This window comes from Rhinopithecus bieti, unplaced genomic scaffold, assembly GCF_001698545.2.
Source record: "Rhinopithecus bieti isolate Rb0 unplaced genomic scaffold, ASM169854v2 scaffold_33652, whole genome shotgun sequence".
Classification (NCBI taxonomy): domain Eukaryota; kingdom Metazoa; phylum Chordata; class Mammalia; order Primates; family Cercopithecidae; genus Rhinopithecus; species Rhinopithecus bieti.
The window spans coordinates 5,138,321-5,155,892 of NW_016814761.1; the positions used below are offsets into that span (position 1 = coordinate 5,138,321).

At 52.5% G+C, this 17,572-nt stretch overlaps 1 protein-coding gene across 9 annotated transcripts; it reads left to right on the top strand.

Annotated features, from left to right (window-relative positions):
- Window positions 1-563: 563 nt before the first annotated feature.
- ZBP1 (Z-DNA binding protein 1) lies at window positions 564-17,139 on the top strand. 9 transcript variants are annotated; one of them, XR_001881500.1, is made up of 10 exons: window positions 634-876; window positions 4,183-4,248; window positions 4,641-4,865; window positions 5,524-5,592; window positions 6,005-6,178; window positions 7,716-7,883; window positions 9,122-9,325; window positions 10,656-10,874; window positions 13,728-14,221; window positions 16,248-17,136. XR_001881500.1 is itself a non-coding variant. In XM_017852161.1 (9 exons), exons 1-9 carry the CDS (start codon window positions 843-845, stop codon window positions 16,442-16,444), a joined length of 1,356 nt encoding a protein of 451 aa, XP_017707650.1. In that variant the 5' UTR covers window positions 634-842; the 3' UTR covers window positions 16,445-17,136. The 9 variants fall into 9 exon arrangements, 5 of the variants coding, with proteins under 5 accessions (XP_017707651.1, XP_017707652.1, XP_017707653.1 ...); XR_001881501.1 differs by having other exon boundaries at window positions 7,719-7,883; window positions 16,248-16,324; XR_001881502.1 differs by lacking the exon at window positions 4,183-4,248.
- The last annotated feature ends 433 nt before the right edge of the window (window positions 17,140-17,572 follow it).

A 17,572-nucleotide genomic window follows, 5' to 3' on the forward strand; every position in this document is an offset into this window, starting at 1 on the left:
CACTGTGGGAGGCCAAGACAGGCAGATCGCTTGAGCCCAGGAGTTTGAGACCAGCCTGGGCAACATGATGAAACCCCATCTCTACAGAAAATACAAAAATTTGCCAGGAAGGGTGGTTTAGGCCTGTGGTCCCAGCTACTAGGGAGGCTGAGAGGCGGGAGGATCGCTGGAGTCCGGGAGGTAGAGGCTGCCATGAGCCATGGTCACGCCACTGCACTCCAGCCTGGGTGACAGAAACCCTGCCTCAAAAACAAACAAAAACACAGAAACCGGGTAATCAGCCCCAGCTCCTGACATCATCAGAGTGATGCCACACCCCGCCATCCCCCCTCCAGATGGTGCATACTCTTTTTTTTTTTTTTTTTTCAATTATCTGATGCTGATTCAGAAAATAAAAATGTGGAGGTCCAGCCGGGCTGTGTCTGGAACTGGGAAGGTGAGGGAAGTCCTCTGTCTCAAAGGCCTCTTCAGAGGACGCTCTGGTCTTGCCAAGTTCATAGCTCCTCCCTGTCAACATCAAGTCAGGGCCCCAACTCTGTCTTGCTCATCCACCCAGCTTCCAATTATCTTTTCTTTCAAAAGACACACAGAGAAGTTTCATTTTCTTTTTCTCCTGAAACCTAATCTGGCCGGCCTGGCTAGGCGTCTGTTTCCGGACTGTAAGCAGCTGACACTCGCCGGGTGGAAGTTGGCATCCCTTCCCTTGCGGGTTCAGAGCTGCAAGAAGCACCAGGCTTGGCCACTTAAGCCCCAGCCTCGATCTAGCCCACCCTCTCAAGGCCACAGTGCAGAAGGCTGCACCACCTGCCAAGTCTCTCCGGCTCCTTGCAGCTGCTGTCAGCATGGCCCAGGCCCCTGCTGACCCGGGCAGAGAAGGTACAGTACTCCTTCCTTCCAAGGACCAGCGGTAGCCCCCTGGGTGAGATCTCCACTTCTCTTTCTTCCTGTTTTGTTTGGCCCAGATCATGATGACAATACCAGTAACCTAAAGAATAGTAGACCAACTGGGCATGGTGGCTCACGCCAGTAATCCCAGCACTTTGAGAGGCAAGGTGGGTGGACTGGTTGAGCTCAGGAGTTTGAGACTAGCCTGGCCAACATGGTGAAACCCCGTCTCTACCAAAAATACAAAAATTAACCGGGCATGGTGACACATGCCTGTGATCCCAGCTACTCAGGAGGCTGAGACTGGAGAATCGCTTGAACCCGGGAGGCGGAGGTTGTAGTGAGCTGAGATGGCGCCATTGCACTCCAGCCTGGGTGACAAGAGTAAGACTTCGTCTCAAAAAAAAAAAAAGTAGAAAGCTGTTCTTCGACAGCTGACTATGCCCCAGGCACCGCAAAACATGCTTTGCAAGCATTTCTCAATGGCCTGCAGGAACAAGTGCCACGTCATTCCCATTTTATAGATAACTGAGGCCCTGAGAGGTGAAATGACACTCTCGGGGTAGCACAGCTGGCGAGCACTGGTGCTAGCGTTTGAAGACCCATGTCACAGTCATATCGAGAACAAAGCCATTTGCTTTGATGAGGTACACATATGCCTTTGTTCCTTCTTGTTGCATTCTTTCCTCAACTAACATTTCATTCATTTTATTCCTGGAAGAGTTGCGATGAAAGCCAATAGTGTATCGAGCAATTGCTGTTCTCTAGGGTCTCCACGAAGCGCTGTGGACTGTAGGTGAAGTGTGGTTTTGCAGTTTGGGGGATGGGTTTGTTTTGTTTTTAATCCTCACCGCAATCTCTGAAGTAGTTATTATTGTCTACATTTCACAGAAGGGGAACCTGAAGCCGGCGGAAGGTCACAGAGCTAGTAGTTGTCAGGGATAGGAGCTCAAACCCAGGAAATCAGCCATCAAATTTTTGAAAAACCAACCCAGACTGTGCCCCCGGAGGGCTAATGTCAGGGTGTGGCCAGGAGCCGCGCTGACCACCGAGTTCCTGAGGTGCTTCCTCTTCGGGGACTCACAGGTGCTGACAGAGGTTCCGGACTCAGCCCTCGCTGGCTTTCTTTGTCTTCCTCCCCAGTTGATTTTCCTTTTGTGACCAAATTGCTACCTACACCTGCTCCATTTTACGATTTCCCATTTTCAGACACAGGAGCCTGGGCCTCAGTGGTTGAGTCCAGTCCAGCGCCCGGGCTTGTCCTGCATCTACACCTCTGACCCCATCTCCTCTTGGGTCCGTGGAGCAGAGGCGGTGGCTCCCTAGGGTCAGCCTTCCAGAATCAAAACCGAGCGCAGTGGCTCACACCTGTAATCCCAGCACTTTGGGGGGCCAAGTTGGGGGGATCACCTAAGGTCAGGAGTTCGACAACAGCCTGGTCAACAAGGGGAAACCCTGTCTCTACTAAAAATACAAAAATTAGCCGGGTGTAGTGGTGCGTGCCTGTAATCCCAGCTACTTGAGAGGCTGAGGCAGGAGAATTGCTTGAACCCGGGAGGTGGAGGTTGCGGTGAGCCGAGATCACACCACTGCAGCTGTAGACTGGGCAACAAGAATGAATCTCTGTCTCAAAAACAAAAAAACTCAGAGACAAGGCGAAGCCAGGTGTGAAGTCAGGTGCACGGGGATGCTGCTGGCTGCTGGTGGGGGAGTTTGGTAGGCGCAGGAGTGGGAATTCCCAGGTCTTCTAATTGCTCTTCACCTGCACATGGCAGCCTGTCAGCATTGTAGCCATCAGGGCCAGGCACAAACTGATTTTTCCCTCCCCTACAAGTGCTGCGACCGAAGATCCCTGGGCAAACCTAGGAAACCCTCTGAACAGGAAGAAAGCCCAGATGACAAAGGACTGAGTCACTGTCCTGGAAGGGGAACTCAGGTCTTTCCAAGAAGAGCTCTCCCGCGCACCGCCCTCGGGAGCTCTCCCACGCACCGCCCGCGGACTCTCCCACGCACTGCCCGCGGGCTCCTTGAAGCAGCAGCTTCCTGGTGACAGGTGGGGCCCCGCCCACCGTGGCTCTCCCAGGCTGCTGGCTGCAGGTGCTGCCGATACCCTGTGTCTGCCCCAGCCTCATCTCCGGGCAGAGCAGCTGGCTTTGATTTTTTAATCATTGTGTGAGCTAATGGTTTTGATTTTTAAGAGCTGCCTCAGGAGGAGCAGGGGCCATTTGGAGAATTCCTCCTTGAATATCTTGGGGTCCTGCTTAGGGCTTATTAAACTCAGGCCAGGAAACAGCAGCACCTGCCAGCTGGCCAAGGAGGAGCTGCCCAGGTCTTTTGAGTAAATGTCTGTCCCTAGAGACAGACACTCAGTTACTCAGTCCTTTTTTTTTTTTTTTTTTTTTCCAGAGATGGGGTCTTGCTCTGTTGCCCAGGCTGGAGTGCAGTGGTGCATTCATAGCTCACTGCAGCTGCAACCTCCTAGACTCAAGCGATTCTCCCATTTCAGCCTCTCGAGCATCTGGGACTACAGGCACGTGCCATCATACCTACCTGATTTTTTTTCTTTTTATGTAGATATGGGGGGTCTCACTACATTGCCCAGGCTGGTCTAGGACTCTTGGCCTCTAGGGGTCCTCCCATCTCAGCCTCCTGACATGCTAGGATTACAAGTGTGAGCCACCACTCCTGGTCCCATTCATTCATTCATGCATTCACTCAGTCACTCATACATTCAACTGCCATTTCCTGAGCACCTTCTGTGTGCGCAGCACTATGCTAGATGCTGAAGGTACAAAAGTGAGCCATGCAAGTATAGCAGGGGACACTATGGGACCCACACACAAGCAACATCCCAGCCACTCTGGAACACAGGGACAGGCTTTCCCAAGGAAGTGGCATGTGAGGAGGCCTGGAGGTTGAGTAGACATCATACAGGTTGGGATGTGAGGGAAGGGTGTTCCTGGCAGCAGGAACAGTGTGTGCAAAGGGGCTGGGGTGAGTGGGGCTGAGGGGAGCACAAACAGGCCAGCACTTGGAGGGAAGTTGGGGGCAGGTGCAGGTCAGGCTGGGTGGTCGGCAGGTACCGACCTGGAGGGTACCCGACTGGAGCTGGCGGGCCAACCGGGAGCCTATTTCTGCACCCAGGAGATGGTGGCGAGGAAGGGGGTGGTGCCGGCAGAAGAGAGGAGTGGGGCAATTCCAGAAAATCCAAGAATGGCATTTCCAGGGCTCCACAACTGGGCATTGGGGGAAAGGTCTGTTTCTGATGTCTGGTCGGTTTCTGGCTTCGATGGATAGTGGCACCATGGAAGGATGGTGAGCTGAGAAGAGGCGATTCCCAGGAAGGATGGCAATGGGCATCAGGTACACCCAGGCAGGACTTGCCTTTGTGCTCCCAGGTCCCCCTGCCTCGCTCTGGCTCCGTCCTTCTGCCCTCTACTCCCCTCTGCCTTGAGGACACCTGAGAGCTGAGGAACCCCACTGCCCCCTGGCACCCACACCTGGGGAGGGCACAGGCGAGGCGGCACCTCTTCTGGCTGCCAGGCCATTTCTGATCAACCTGCATGCCTCTCTCTGGGCAGAGGCAGCTGCTCTGCTGCTCTTAGGGGACATCTGCTGGGGTCTTTGTCCTCTCCTCTGCCCTGAACACCTCTCAAAAAGTGGCCTCACGTGCCTCCTGGAGCCTCAAGCCTGGGCTCATCTGTGGGGACCCGGGAGACTCAGTTCCTATCTCTGTCCCCCGCTCACTCCCCCAGGCCACCTTGAACAGAGGATCCTGCAGGTGCTGACAGAGGCTGGCTCCTCAGTGAAGCTTGCCCAGCTGGTGAAGGAATGCCAAGCGCCCAAGAGGGAGCTCAACCAAGTCCTCTACCGGATGCTAAAGGAGCTGAAAGTCTGCCTCACAGCCCCTGCCACCTGGTGCTTGGGCGAGACTGGTCCTGGAGGCGAGAGTCCTGCAGAGCTGGCCCTGTCCAGCCCTGGTAACTGCCACCCTGGGGAGGTGGGTCTGACCAGGCAGGGACCATCCTGGCAATGGACAAGCACAGATTTGAGCCTGGGTTCAAATCTGAGTTCTACCACGTGGGAGCTCATGGGTTTCATCTCTGTGCCTTGGTTTCTTTTTCGGTCGATGGAGCTGACAGCAGGGCTGCTTGGTAGGGGTTGCTGAGAGGAGGCCCTGCATCAGGCTCAGCCCAGCCCTGCACACAGGAAGTACTCAGCAGAACACTAACAATTATAATAGAAAATCGTCATGATGGAAACAGCAATGACACGATGGTCCAAATCACAGAACACACTCAGTCCCACCAGCCCCGCTTTTCTAGCTTTACAGCCCACAGCCAGAAAGAGCTGCCATTTATCATGCACTTAAGATTAGCTGGGCACTGTTTCAGGGTTCACTCAGCCCTCACAACCCCAGGAGGCAAAGGAGGTTGAGCCCCGGAGAAGTAAATCAGCAGGAAGCCACAGCTGCCAGGGCACAGGCAGGACTTGACGTCAAGTGTGTTTAACTCTGGAGTCTGAGTATGCAACTACCAGCATTGCAACTCAGCCCTAGGGTGCTGCCCACCTTTGTGGGGTGGAGGCCTGGTGCTGTCTTCTGTCCCCCAACCCTCTGACCCGTCTTTCTTTCTCCAGCCGAGAGGCCCCAGCAATATGCAGCTACAATTCCAGAGACCCCTAACCCTCAGTTCAGCCAACAACGGGGTAAGTCATTGCATGCCCCTTCAGCTCTTGGGACACAGGATCCCACTCCTCAGGAACCCCAGGCCCTCCTTGAGGGTACAAGATCTCACCAGTGTTCAGGGGCCCTGCCCCACCCACCAGGTGGCTCCCAAACAGTGTTCAGAGCCAAGACCCAGCCCTCACAGCGGGAGAATCTGTGATTCTCCAGTCAGACAATAGCTGACCCTCACCATGCAGAGCACTGTGTGCACGTCTCCCACCCTCAGGGCACCTCTGCGGTGCGTCATCATGACCCCGTTATCGTGGTGCCCATTTTACAGATGAGGAAACCAGGCCTCGAGGGGCTGGGTCCAGGGCCACACAGCTAGGAAGCGGTGGGGCAGATGCAAATACTAGGACTCCTCCCTAACCACCTGGCCCTTCTGCCTCCCAGAGGAAGACATCTACAGGTTTCTCAAAGACAATGGTCCCCAGAGGGCCCTGGTCATCGCCCAGGCACTGGGAATGAGGACAGCAAAAGATGTGAACCGAGACTTGTACAGGATGAAGAGCAGGCACCTTCTGGACGTGGATGAGCAGTCCAAAGTGTGGACGATTTACCGCCCAGGTAGGCCCCCCGCTGCCTGCACCTGGGCTGCAGAGGGAAACCATGACACTAGCGCTTGGTCTTTGCTGGGTGCTCTGCTGAGCAGCTCACCAGAAACTGCCAGAAGCTTCTGGAGGTCCTACTGACAGTTCACTGCAAGGGCTTCCAGGAAGAAGGGGTGTGCTGGCAGGATTAACCAGGAACAGCTTCCTGGAGGCGTGGCCCAAGGGCTGCAGTTGCAGAAGGCCAGCGAATGGGATGGAGGTGGCCCATTCCGAATGTTCTCAGCTCTGGGGTGCAGGTATTAGTCTGAGTTTGGGAATAGCTTTCTTTGAGCACTTTGCCCAAGTTGGGGTTTTAAAGTTGGCAGAAGAGAAGGCAAGACTAAGCTCAGACCCCTACTGGGTGGAGCCCCAGGGTCGTCTTCCTTGTGAGATCTATTAGGCGCAGGGCCAAGATCCAACAGGCCCATGGCACTCTTAGGGGTCCTTGAAAATGTTTTAATTTTAATTTCATTTAAAATCAGAAGAAATGAATACTATAATAATAATGAATATCTAAAAATGGACCAGGCGCGGTCGCTCATGCCAGTAATCCTAGCACTTTGGGAGGCTGAGGCAGACGGATCACCTGAGGTCAGCCTGGCCAACATGGCAAAACCCTGTCTCTATCAAAAAAACAAAAATTAGCCAGGCGTGGTGGCGGGCGCCTGTAATCCCAGCTACTCGGGAGGCTGAGGTAGGAGAATAGCTGGAACCTGGGAGGCAGAGGTTGCAGTGAGCTGAGATCACACCACTGCACCCCAGCCTGGGCAACAAAAGTGAAACTCTATCTCAAAAAAAAAAAAATTAAATTAAATTAAATTTAAAAATCCAGCCTGGGTTATCCTTGACATACAATGTAATTTAAATATTTGTGTATGGGGGAAGGGCCCACAAAGGCACAGGAGCCGAGACCCCAGAGGGTGGTGATGGGCCCTGCACAGTCTGGGCAGGTGCCTGCCTCGACCGCTATAGGGCTGACTCTGCTACTCACGATGGGTGTCCAAGGGGGTCTCAGCATGCTAGGGCTGCTGTGAGGAAGGAATAATGCGTGACAGCCGCCAGATTTTAAACACTAGTGACAAATTCAAATATTTAAAATATCATGGGCGTGAAGCACAACGGATCTGGCCAATGGGCTGCTGTCTCTCAGCCACTACTCAAGGGAGAAGGGCAATGGTGCAGGTGCTCGGGGGTCCGGGCTGTGGCTGCCCCCCAGGGAGAGCAGTGTGGGGCCCCTGCAGTCCTCCCAGTCAGCAATCATGGCAGCCCAGCCAGGGGGCAGCAAAGGACACAGGTAGAGTGACTCACAGGGCTATTTTCAAGCGAGGCTCCCTCTGAGGTACCTGTGGTGTCTGTTAAACACTCAGCTCTGGCCTCCCACTTGGCCCTACTGACTCGGAACACCCAGGGTATTTTAACAAGCTCCCCAGGAGAATTTGGTGCTGCTGACTGGTATTGGGAACCCCTGACCCACAGAGAGGGGTGAAGGGATCGAGTTGAATATTATTTTGCAGAAGATTCTGGAAGAAGAGCAGAGTCGGCCTCAATTATTTACCAGCACAATCCAATCAACATGATCTGCCAGAATGGACCGAACGGCCAGATTTCCATTGCAAACTCCGAAGCCATCCAGATTGGACACGGGAACATCATTACAAGACAGACAGCCTCCGGGGAGGATGGTGAGTCACCCGAGAGAGCCCGGGGAGGGGACCTCGGTGGGGGGCCACCTGATCCACTGGGTGGGGGCAAAGGGTAGGGATGGGGAGTGGGGGAATTCAGCCCTTCAAGGGGAAAGAGTTGCTTCCAGATCCCCACGGTCCACCTTTATGGCCATCCTGAGAATGAGGATGCCCGGATCAAAGCTCTCCTGATTTTCCTGTATTCTGATACCTTCTACGTCGTTTTACAATTTAATTTAATTTTTATCTTTTAATAAAATTTTAAAATTAAGATGGGGTATCTCTGTGTTGCACCTGACCTTGTGCCTCATTTTCAATGGGGTCTGGTGTTTTTCATGAGAAACAACTCAATTTCCTCTCCCTCCGCGGAATGCCACAGGGGAGGTGATCATAGTACAGTATTTGTTCTGAGACATGCAACTTTCCCCCACATTTTAACAGGCTGGAAACTGGGGTGCATCTCACCACCTGTGCCATCCTAGTTTGGATGAAATGCGGTGTTGCACTTTGAGCCCTTACCCTGTGCTGGGTACTGTGGCAAGACGGAACAGAGCCACCTGTCAGCCCAGCCTTGTCACCTGTGAGTGACAGCTTCAGGCCCAAAGTCGGGACACTCCCTGTAACCTTGGGAGAACCTTTCCCCACTGTCAGCCTCAGTTTCCCCAATTGTGAAATGAGGAACTTTGTTCTAGAATCTAGATCATAGTTTCCCCAGCTTTAATCCTCTGAGCCCCACCTTCCCAATTCTGGCCATACCCATGTCTGATTATTTAATTAATGTTGAGTAGTGCACATTTTTAAAATTTTATTTTAAAACAATTTTATAGTATTATTTTAAGTGAAAACCATTAAAATCACCATAAAAATAAATGTTGTCCCTGGCAGTTAAAACACTGCGGGAGGCTCTGAGCCTTTGGTGTTAGCACCAAAGGAGACTTTGTCCCTATGAGGTCAGAAGGCTCGGGAATGACTGGGAATCAGAAGGAGGAGCTCATTGTTTGGGTTTGTGAGTGTCCCTGCAACACCCAGGCACCAGCCCCGGTCCTGAGAACCCAGGGAGCCCCCAAATGAGCTATTCTGCCAGGTACTCTTGCTGTCTAAGCCAGAGCCTGAAGTCTTTGGCCCCCAGTTTGATGGTGTCTAGGAAGAATTCAGAGGACAGGACTGTGCGTGGTGGTGAGGGGAGGGAAGAAGGCTGCAGTAATCTCTGGTGAGGCTGTGCCACTGTCCCCTGCCAGGTTCTACTGGTCCCCGCCACCTCCCTTCAATGGCACCAGGTCATTCCTCAACTCAGGGGACCCTGAATGATCCCTGGGAGCCCCAGGACATCCACATGGAGCGGTCCATGCTCAGATGGGTGCAGCTGGGACACAGCAATGAGATGAGGCTTCACAGCGTCCCGTCCGAGGGCCCTGCCCACATCCCCCCTGGCAGCCCTCCAGGTAACTGGGGATCTAGAGGCCAGACCCACCCCTGTCACCCCGTGGGTCCTCACTGGAAGGAACTGGAGCCAGAATCTTTGTGGGGAGAGAAGCATGATGGGAAATTCCTTTCCTTCCACCAGGCAGCTGAACCACAGTAGAGCAGGTGGGGCTTTTAAAGCTAGCACTCTAGGCTGGGCACAGTGGCTCACACCTGTAATCTTAGCACTTTGGGAAGCCAAAGTGGGTGGATCACCTGAGGTGAGGAGTTCGAGACCAACCTGACCAATATGGTGAAACCACGTCTCGACCAAAAATACCAACAACAACAAAATAAATGAACCGGGCATGGCGGCATGTGCCTGTAATCCCAGCCACTCAGAAGGCTGAGGTAGGAGAATTGCTTTAACCCGGGAGGCGGAGGTTGCAGTGAATGGAGCTCGCACCACTGCACTCCAGTCTGAGTGACAGAGTGAGACTCCATCTCAATAAATAAATAAATAAAATAAAGCTAGCACTCTGGATCCCCATCCCCTACAACCCATGGCAGGAAACCTCAGTTCCTCATTTGTAAAATGGGCAGAGAAGCAGAGGCTGGGCCAGCTGGAGTAGGGTGATGTTTGGGAGGAACGGTGTTTAGGGAGGATGGAAGACAGGTGCCCCACTAGGTGCTGTGGCTGCAGTGACCAGAGGGCCCCGGGCAAAGGCCTCCCCCACAGTGGGAATGCAGAGATGGGCTGGGGGAGAAGAACCAGCAGGGAAGCCAGCGAGGGAGGAGGAAAGCAGAGGCCCCGGGAAAGGAGTCACCAGAGAGGGGCCAGGCTGGTGAGCCCAGGGAAGCATCTGTGGGGTTCAGCGAGAGGGGTCGTGGTCACCTTGCGGGGGTGGTTTCTGGGAGCCAGGGAGCAGAAGGGGTCTGGGGAGTGGAGGAGGTGAGACTCAGTGTGGATGGTTCTTCAGAAGTTTGGGTGGGAAAGGGCAGAGCCAGATGACAGGGGCTGGGGCCAGGCTGGGAGCCCCCATAAGATTTCAACCAAAAGTGGGGGCCAGTGTTCCAGTGCAGTGGGAAGCAGGCAGCAGAGGAGAGAGGAGCTGAATCCCAGAAGACACTGGCGTCCAGATCAGCTGGGCGGGATCAGTGGGGCAGACTCACCAGCTGGCGGAAAGACGCTTCCCAGGCAGCCCAACAGCACGTGTGGAGGTGTGGTGGGCAGGCACAGGCTGTGCGCCTGGGATGGTGTGGGCCGCTGGTGGGAGGTCTGGGGAGGAGGGTGAGCCAGTCTGGGGGTCAGGGCTCCGGGCCACTATCCAGCTGCTCCTGGCTCCAGGCCTCTCTCCCTTTGACCCACAGTCTCTGCCACTGCTGCCGGCCCAGAAGCGTTGTTTGAAGCAAGAATGCCCAGTCCAAGAACTCACCCCAAGGGGGATGCCGCCCAGAGAATCCACATGAAATCATGCTTTCTCGAGTATGCCACCATCGGCAACAGCAACAAAATGTCTATCAGCCCAGGGGTGGCTGGACCAGGAGGAGTCGCAGGGTCTGGAGATGGGAAGACAGGGGAGGACGCAGGTGAGCTGGGGGACAGAGTGGACCCCTGTGTGTTCTCTTTCTCTCGCCACCTTCCATTCATTCATTCATTCATTCTCATCGATCATTCACTAATCTCTGGTTTCCCAGAGTCTGGAGGCAATGCTCACCCACAGCAAGGAGCAGCAGCTCTACCGTCAGAGCTCGAGGCTCCGTCCCCCTAGTGGAGGGGCCCACCCAAGTCACCTCAACCGGGAGCCTCTGTCTCCTTAGCTGGAAAGTGGGATGGTAAGAATAGCCTGAAGCAACCCCTACAGTGGTTGCAAGGCTGAGATAAAATCTGAAGGCGGAGCTCAGCCCTGCACCAGCCCTGCCAGCATTCAGGAGATAGGAGTGTTATTGCTGTCATGATTGTTTTGGGCCCAGAAAGGTGCTGGGTTGCCATGCAAATAAGGTTCTGCGTCAGGGCACAGGCTGACCTGCCGCAGTGGAGATGCCACACATTGTGCCCCCCCCTGCCCAAAGCCCAGGTCTCATGTCTGTGTGAGGGTAGCAGACAAGGGATTCTTTTACCTCAGTGATGAGTTATCCCTGGGGCTCCATCCTCATCTGTGGGGTTGAACTTGGCACCAGCAAGCAGAGGGGCAAGACAGGGTACAGAGAGCCGCTGTTGTCTTTGACCAAGCCCACCCACCGCATCTGTGCTGTTCTGAGGGCCAGCACTTAGCCACGGGGGATCTGGGAGGTGCTGCCTGTGTCAAGGCAGCCTAAGCTCAGCAGAGACTCAGGGGAGGGGCTCCGCTGCCAACAGGAAGAGGGGAGAGGGGAAACCAGCGCGGTTCACCTTCCCAGCCACAGTTCTGTCCCTGGAAGCTGCACAGGCTGGTTGCAGAGCCTGAGGATCCCAACTCTGCAGAAGGGAGCTCGGGGCCTGGGGTAGGGGCAGCTGGAGAGTAGGGCAGGTCCATGCAAGGTGGATCCATACAAAGCAGGTGTACCTGGTGGGTGGAACAGGGTGGACAATGGCTGGAGGTGAGGACATGACAGTATGGGAGCCCACAGGGGTCTGAGGGTGACCTGAGTGTGGAGAGCAGAGCCAGGGTCTAGCTCCAGGCGGCAGTCGATGCTAAGGCAATTGGGAGCCACAGGGGCCTTGAGCAGGAGAGGGGCAGGATGAAATTCATGCCTCCCATATGAAGAAAGAATTAGAAGGAGGATTTCCACTCCTGCCCTTTTGGGATCTGGAATAAGGGGTCACACCCAATCCCACCAGTGGGTAGAAAACATGGATTCGCAGAATCTGGAGGATTGGCCAGCATCCACCCTCCAGTGCCTGAAGGCCCAGGGGACGCCTGTCCTGGAAGTGCAGAGGGTCTTCTCACCCCAAAGGCCATGTCCTTGCTGTCCCGGCACACTGAAGAGACTCTGGCCCCATGTGCCTTGCCTTCAAACTCTCCCTCCAGGACCCCTGGGTGCCCCATGTGACACCTGCAGAACGGGGGCCAGGAGCACAGGCCAGTAGTGCAGGCCATGAGCATCTGGGAACATGGACTCCCTTCTAGCAGCAAAGGGAGTCTCAGAAACCTCCAAGGCCACTGGGGACCCCCAGGAGAGCGTGTGCCACCAGCCCTCCATCCCCCATCAGGCTTAGGACCCCACAGCACAGGCCGTCTGCAGAGCCCTGTGGGTCTCAAGCCAGACGATTGAAGACTCCCTTTTCTGGAAAGAACACAGCTCTGTGTTGTTAAAGAAATGGCCACATGCCCAAATTTGTCCTGCAACATCCTGACATTCTTCCCTGAGGTTCCAGCAGAGGAGCTGATGACATCCTTACCCCTTGCCCTGACCCACCCACCTCTCCTTGTAGCCAAGAGACATCTATAGGCATAGCTCAGAGATACTATGGGTCAGCTCCAGACCACCCCAATAAAGCAAGTCATGCAAATTTTTGATTTCCCAGTGCACATACAAGTTATAGTCACACAAGGCTGTAGTCAATTAGGTGTGCACTCAATCACATTGTATCTAAACAACAATGTATATACCTTAATGTTAAAATACCTCATTGCTAAAAGTGCTAAACATCATCTGTCTTCTGCCAGTCATCTTCTCTATGCTGGTGGAGGTCTTGCCTCGATGTTGATGGCTGCTGACTGATCAGGGTGGCAGTTACTGAAGGTTGAGGCAGCTGTGGCAATTTCTTAAAATAAGGCAACAATGAAGTCCGCTGCAGCAATGGACTCTTCCTTTCACGAAAGCTTTCTCTGGAGCATGCAATGCTGTTTGATGGCATTTTACTCATACTAGAACTTCTTTCAAAATTGGAACCAAGCCTCCCCAGCCCTGCTACTGCTTTACCAACTAGGTTTATATAACAGTCTAAATCCTTTGTTGTCATTTCAACAATGTTCGCAGTATCTTCACCAGTAATAGATTCCATCTCAAGAAACCACTTTCGGCCGGGCGCGGTGGCTCAAGCCTGTAATCCCAGCACTTTGGGAGGCCGAGACGGGCGGATCACGAGGTCAGGAGATCGAGACCATCCTGGCGAACACGGTGAAACCCCGTCTCTACTAAAAAAATACAAAAAAACTAGTCGGGAGAGGTGGTGGGCGCCTGTAATCCCAGCTACTCGGGAGGCTGAGGCAGGAGAATGGCGTAAACCCGGGAGGCGGAGCTGGCAGTGAGCTGAGATCTGGCCACTGCACTCCAGCCTGGGCGACAGAGCGAGACTCCGTCTCAAAAAAAAAAAGAAAAAAAGAAACCACTTTCTTTGCTCATCCATAAGAAGCAACTCATCTGTTCAAGCTTTCTCATGAGATTGCGGCAATTCAGTCCCATCTCCATATTCCATTTCTAATTCGAGTTTTCCTCCTATTTCCACCACATCTGCAGTTGCTGTCTTCACTGAAGTCTTGAACCCCTCAAAGTCATTCACGAAAGCTGGAATCAACTTCTTCCAGACTCCTGTGAATGTTGTTATTTTGACCTTCTCCCGTGAATCACAAGTGTTCTTAATGGCATTTAGAGTGATGATTTTTTCCAGACAATTTTCAACTTACTTTGCCCAGATCCATCTGAGGAATCACTCTATATTACACTTACGCCTTTATAAAATGTATTTATTGAAGAATAAGAAATGAATGTTGAAGTTATTCCTTAATCCGTGGGCTGCAGAATGGATGCTGTGCTAGCAGGCATGAAAACAACATTAACTCTTTTTTACATCTCCATCAGAGCCCTTGGATGAACAGGTGCATTGTCAACGAGCAGAAAAAAAAAAACTTTTTTTTTTTTTTTTGGCCCTCAGCCCAGGATCCTGAACACCCAGCTCCTGTGGTATGGACGATGAGCAGTAAAATGTTCAAAGGAACATTTTTTTCTGAGCAGTAAGTCTCAATGCTAGGCTTAAAATATTCAGTAAACCATGCTATAAACAGAGGTGCTGTCATCTACCTTTGTTGCTTCATTCATAGAACACAGGCAGAGTTGATTGAGCGTCGTTCTTAAGGGCCCTAGAATTTCCAAAATGGTAATTGAGGAGAGGCTTGAGCTGAAAGTCACCAGCCACATTAGTCCCCAACAAGAAAGCCTGCCCCCTTTGAAGCTTTGAAGCCAGGCACTGACATCTCCTCTCGAGCTATGAAAGTTCTAGATGACATCTTTTCTCAATAGAAGGCTGTTTCGTCTACATTGAGAACCTGCTGTGTCGTGTAGTCGTGCTCATCGACGATCTTAGCTAAAGCTTCCGGGTAACCTGCTGCAGCTTCTCCATTAGCACTTGCTGCTTCACCTTGTCCTCTCACATTATGGGGATGGCTTCTTTCCTTAAACCTCATGAACCAACCTCTGCTTACTTCCAACTTTTCTTCTGCAGCTTCCTCACTTCTCTCAGCCTTTAGAATTGAATAGAGCAAGGGCCTTGCCTTGGATGAGGTTTAGGCTTAAGAGACTATTGTGGCTGGTCAATCCTCTATCCAGACCAATAAAACTTTCTCCACACCAGCTGCAAGGCTGGTTCACTTTCTCATCACTCATGTGTTTGCTGAAGTAGCACTTTTAATGTCCTTCAAGAACTTTTCCTCTGCCTTCACAATTTGATTAACTTTTGACCTAGCTTTCAACTTGTCTTAGCTTTGGACCTGCCTCCCTCACCAAGCTTAATCTTTTCTAGCTTTTGATTTAAAGTGAGAGACATGCAACTCTTCCTTTCACTTTAGCACATAGAGGTCATTTGGGGTTCTTTTTTTATTTTTATTTAATCAAGATGGAGTTTCGCTCTTGTTGTCTAGGCTGGAGTGCAATGGCGCAATCTTGGCTTACTGCAACCTCCACCTCCCAGGTTCAAGCGATTCTTTTGCCTCAGCCTCCTGGGTAGCTGAGATTACAGGCCTGCACCACCACACCTGGCTAATTTTGTATTTTTAGTAGAGACGAGTTTCTCCATGTTGGTCAGGCTGGTCTCGAACTCCCAACCTCAGGTGATTCGCCCGCCTCGGCCTCCCAAAGTGTTGGGATTCCAGGCATGAGCCATGGCGACTGGCCCATTGTAGGGTTATGAATTTTCCTAATTTCAATATTGTTGCGTCTCACTGAATAGGGAGGCCTGCGGAGAGGGAGAGAGAGGAGGAGACGGCTGAGCAGTGACAGGTCAGAACACATAGATTTATTAATTAACTTCATCATCTTATACAGGTGATATTTGTGGCACCCCAAAGCAAAGCAATTATAATAACAACATCAAAGACCACCGATCACAGACCACCATAACACATATAATCAAAATGAAAAAGTGTGAAATATTGTGAGGATTACCAAAATATGACACAGAGACAGGAAGTGAGCATATGCTGCTGGAAAAATTGGCACTGATAGACTTGCTTCATGCAGGGTGCCACAAACCTTCAACTTGTGGAAAAGCAAATGCATTATCTATGAAGTGTAATAAACCAAAGTACAATAAGGCAAAGTGCGATAAAATGAGGTCTGCCTGTCACTTCCTCCTCGAGTGGCAGGCAGGACCTTATCCTGAGAGGTGTAAGGCCTGGAATGTTTTTGTTTTGTTTTGTTTTGTTTTGTTCGAGGAAATTGCTGATCAGAGACTGTCAGTGCCAGGGCATGGAGAGTCGTCCTTTGGGGCCCCTGGGAGGACTGGGAGAGCCCTGGGATGGGGGCTTTCTAGTATCATTTCTGCTCCTCCATTTCACTGCTGTGAAACTAGGACAGGACTGGCTACATGATCTGGGGGCCCAATGCACAGTGAAAAGGTGGGGCTCCCTGTTCAAGACTTAGTACAAATCTAGAAAGTAACAACAAAGGCTCAAGCTGAGCTTGAAATCCTTCCAAGAGCGGGTCCCTGTGGAAACGCCCAGGCCACATGCCCATTAAGCTGACCCCCCATCTTCTCTTCCCCAGGTCCTCGTCCCACAGACACACAATCCAGAAGTCACTTTCCTCAAGACATTGGTCAGCCCATCACTCGCAGCTCCTCGAAGCTCACCCCCAAGTTGGAAGCTATGACTCTTGGAAACAGGAGTCACAAAGCTGCAGAAGGCAGCGACTATGTGGATGAAACCTCACACTATGGGAGCTGGTGGGGAGGTGGGATTTAGTGCACAGCCTCACGTGGGGCTTGGACACGTGGGGGTGGGTGCATGCTAGGGACACTAGCCTGCTGCTCTCTGTATTCCTTAAGTGTCTTGTTTGACCTGCTTGCTTCCAGACGTCACCTGCATGAGTCAGTTTTGGGGGATGGACCTGGCGTGGGGATGAGTTCAGGCCAGGTCTTTTGATGGCCAGGAGTAGATGACAAGGAGTTGCTTTGGGGAACCCTTGGTGTGCCAAGAAGAGGTGGGTAGATGGGAGTGGGGCTCGGTAGTCTAGCCTGGCCCAGGCCACTCTCTCCACTCTTTCCTGGGCTCGGGGCATCTGCCTTGAGTTACCTTCCATCATGGCTACTTGCCGTGGTTTGAATGTTTGAGTCCCAACAAAATTCATATCAACACATAATCCCAACTGGGCGCAGTGGCTCACGACTGTAATCCCAGCACTTTGGGAGGCTGAGGTGGGCGGATCACTTGAGTTCAGGAGTTCAAGACCAGCCTGGGTAACACGGTGAAACCCTGTCTCTACCAAAAATACAAAAACATAGCCAGGCATGGTGGTGCATTTCTGTGGTCCCAGCTGCTCCAGAGGCCGGGGAGGGAGGATCATTTGAGCTCAGGAGACAGAGGTTGCAGTGTGCTGAGACAGCGCCACTGCACTCACTCCAGCCTTGGTGACACAGTGAGACTCCATCTCAAAACAAAAACCAAGAAAAAACCGTAATCCCCAGTGCAGTGGTATGAAGAGGTGTGGCCTTTTGGAGGGGATGGAGTCAAGAGGGCCAGTGGGATTAGTGCTCTCATGAAAGGATTTGAGGGGTTCTGTTAGTCCCACTTGCCTGTCCGCCATGTGAGGATGCAGTAACAAAGTGCCATCGTTAAAGCCGAGACCAACCCCTCATCAGACACTGACTCTGCTGGCACCTTGATCTTGGCCTTCCCAGACCCTGAAACTGTAAGCAATAAATTCCTGTTGTTTATAAATTGCCCGGGGTGAGGCATTTTATTATAGCAGCCTGAGCCAACTGAAACACTGCCCCACTCTCTTCTCACTTGAGGTCTGACTTCCTCAACGCCCGTCGTGGCCACCTGACCTCCTTATCACCCGACCTGTCTAGAATCTTCTCTCCTCAGCCT

Coding starts and splice junctions, on each gene's coding strand:
- ZBP1 (XM_017852161.1), top strand. CDS start 843: ATGGCCCAGGCCCCTGCTGACCCGGGCAGAGAAG. Junction 5,593..6,004: donor TCAGTTCAGCCAACAACGGG/GTAAGTCATTGC, acceptor TCTGCCTCCCAG/AGGAAGACATCTACAGGTTT. Junction 10,875..16,247: donor GAAGACAGGGGAGGACGCAG/GTGAGCTGGGGG, acceptor TCTCTTCCCCAG/GTCCTCGTCCCACAGACACA.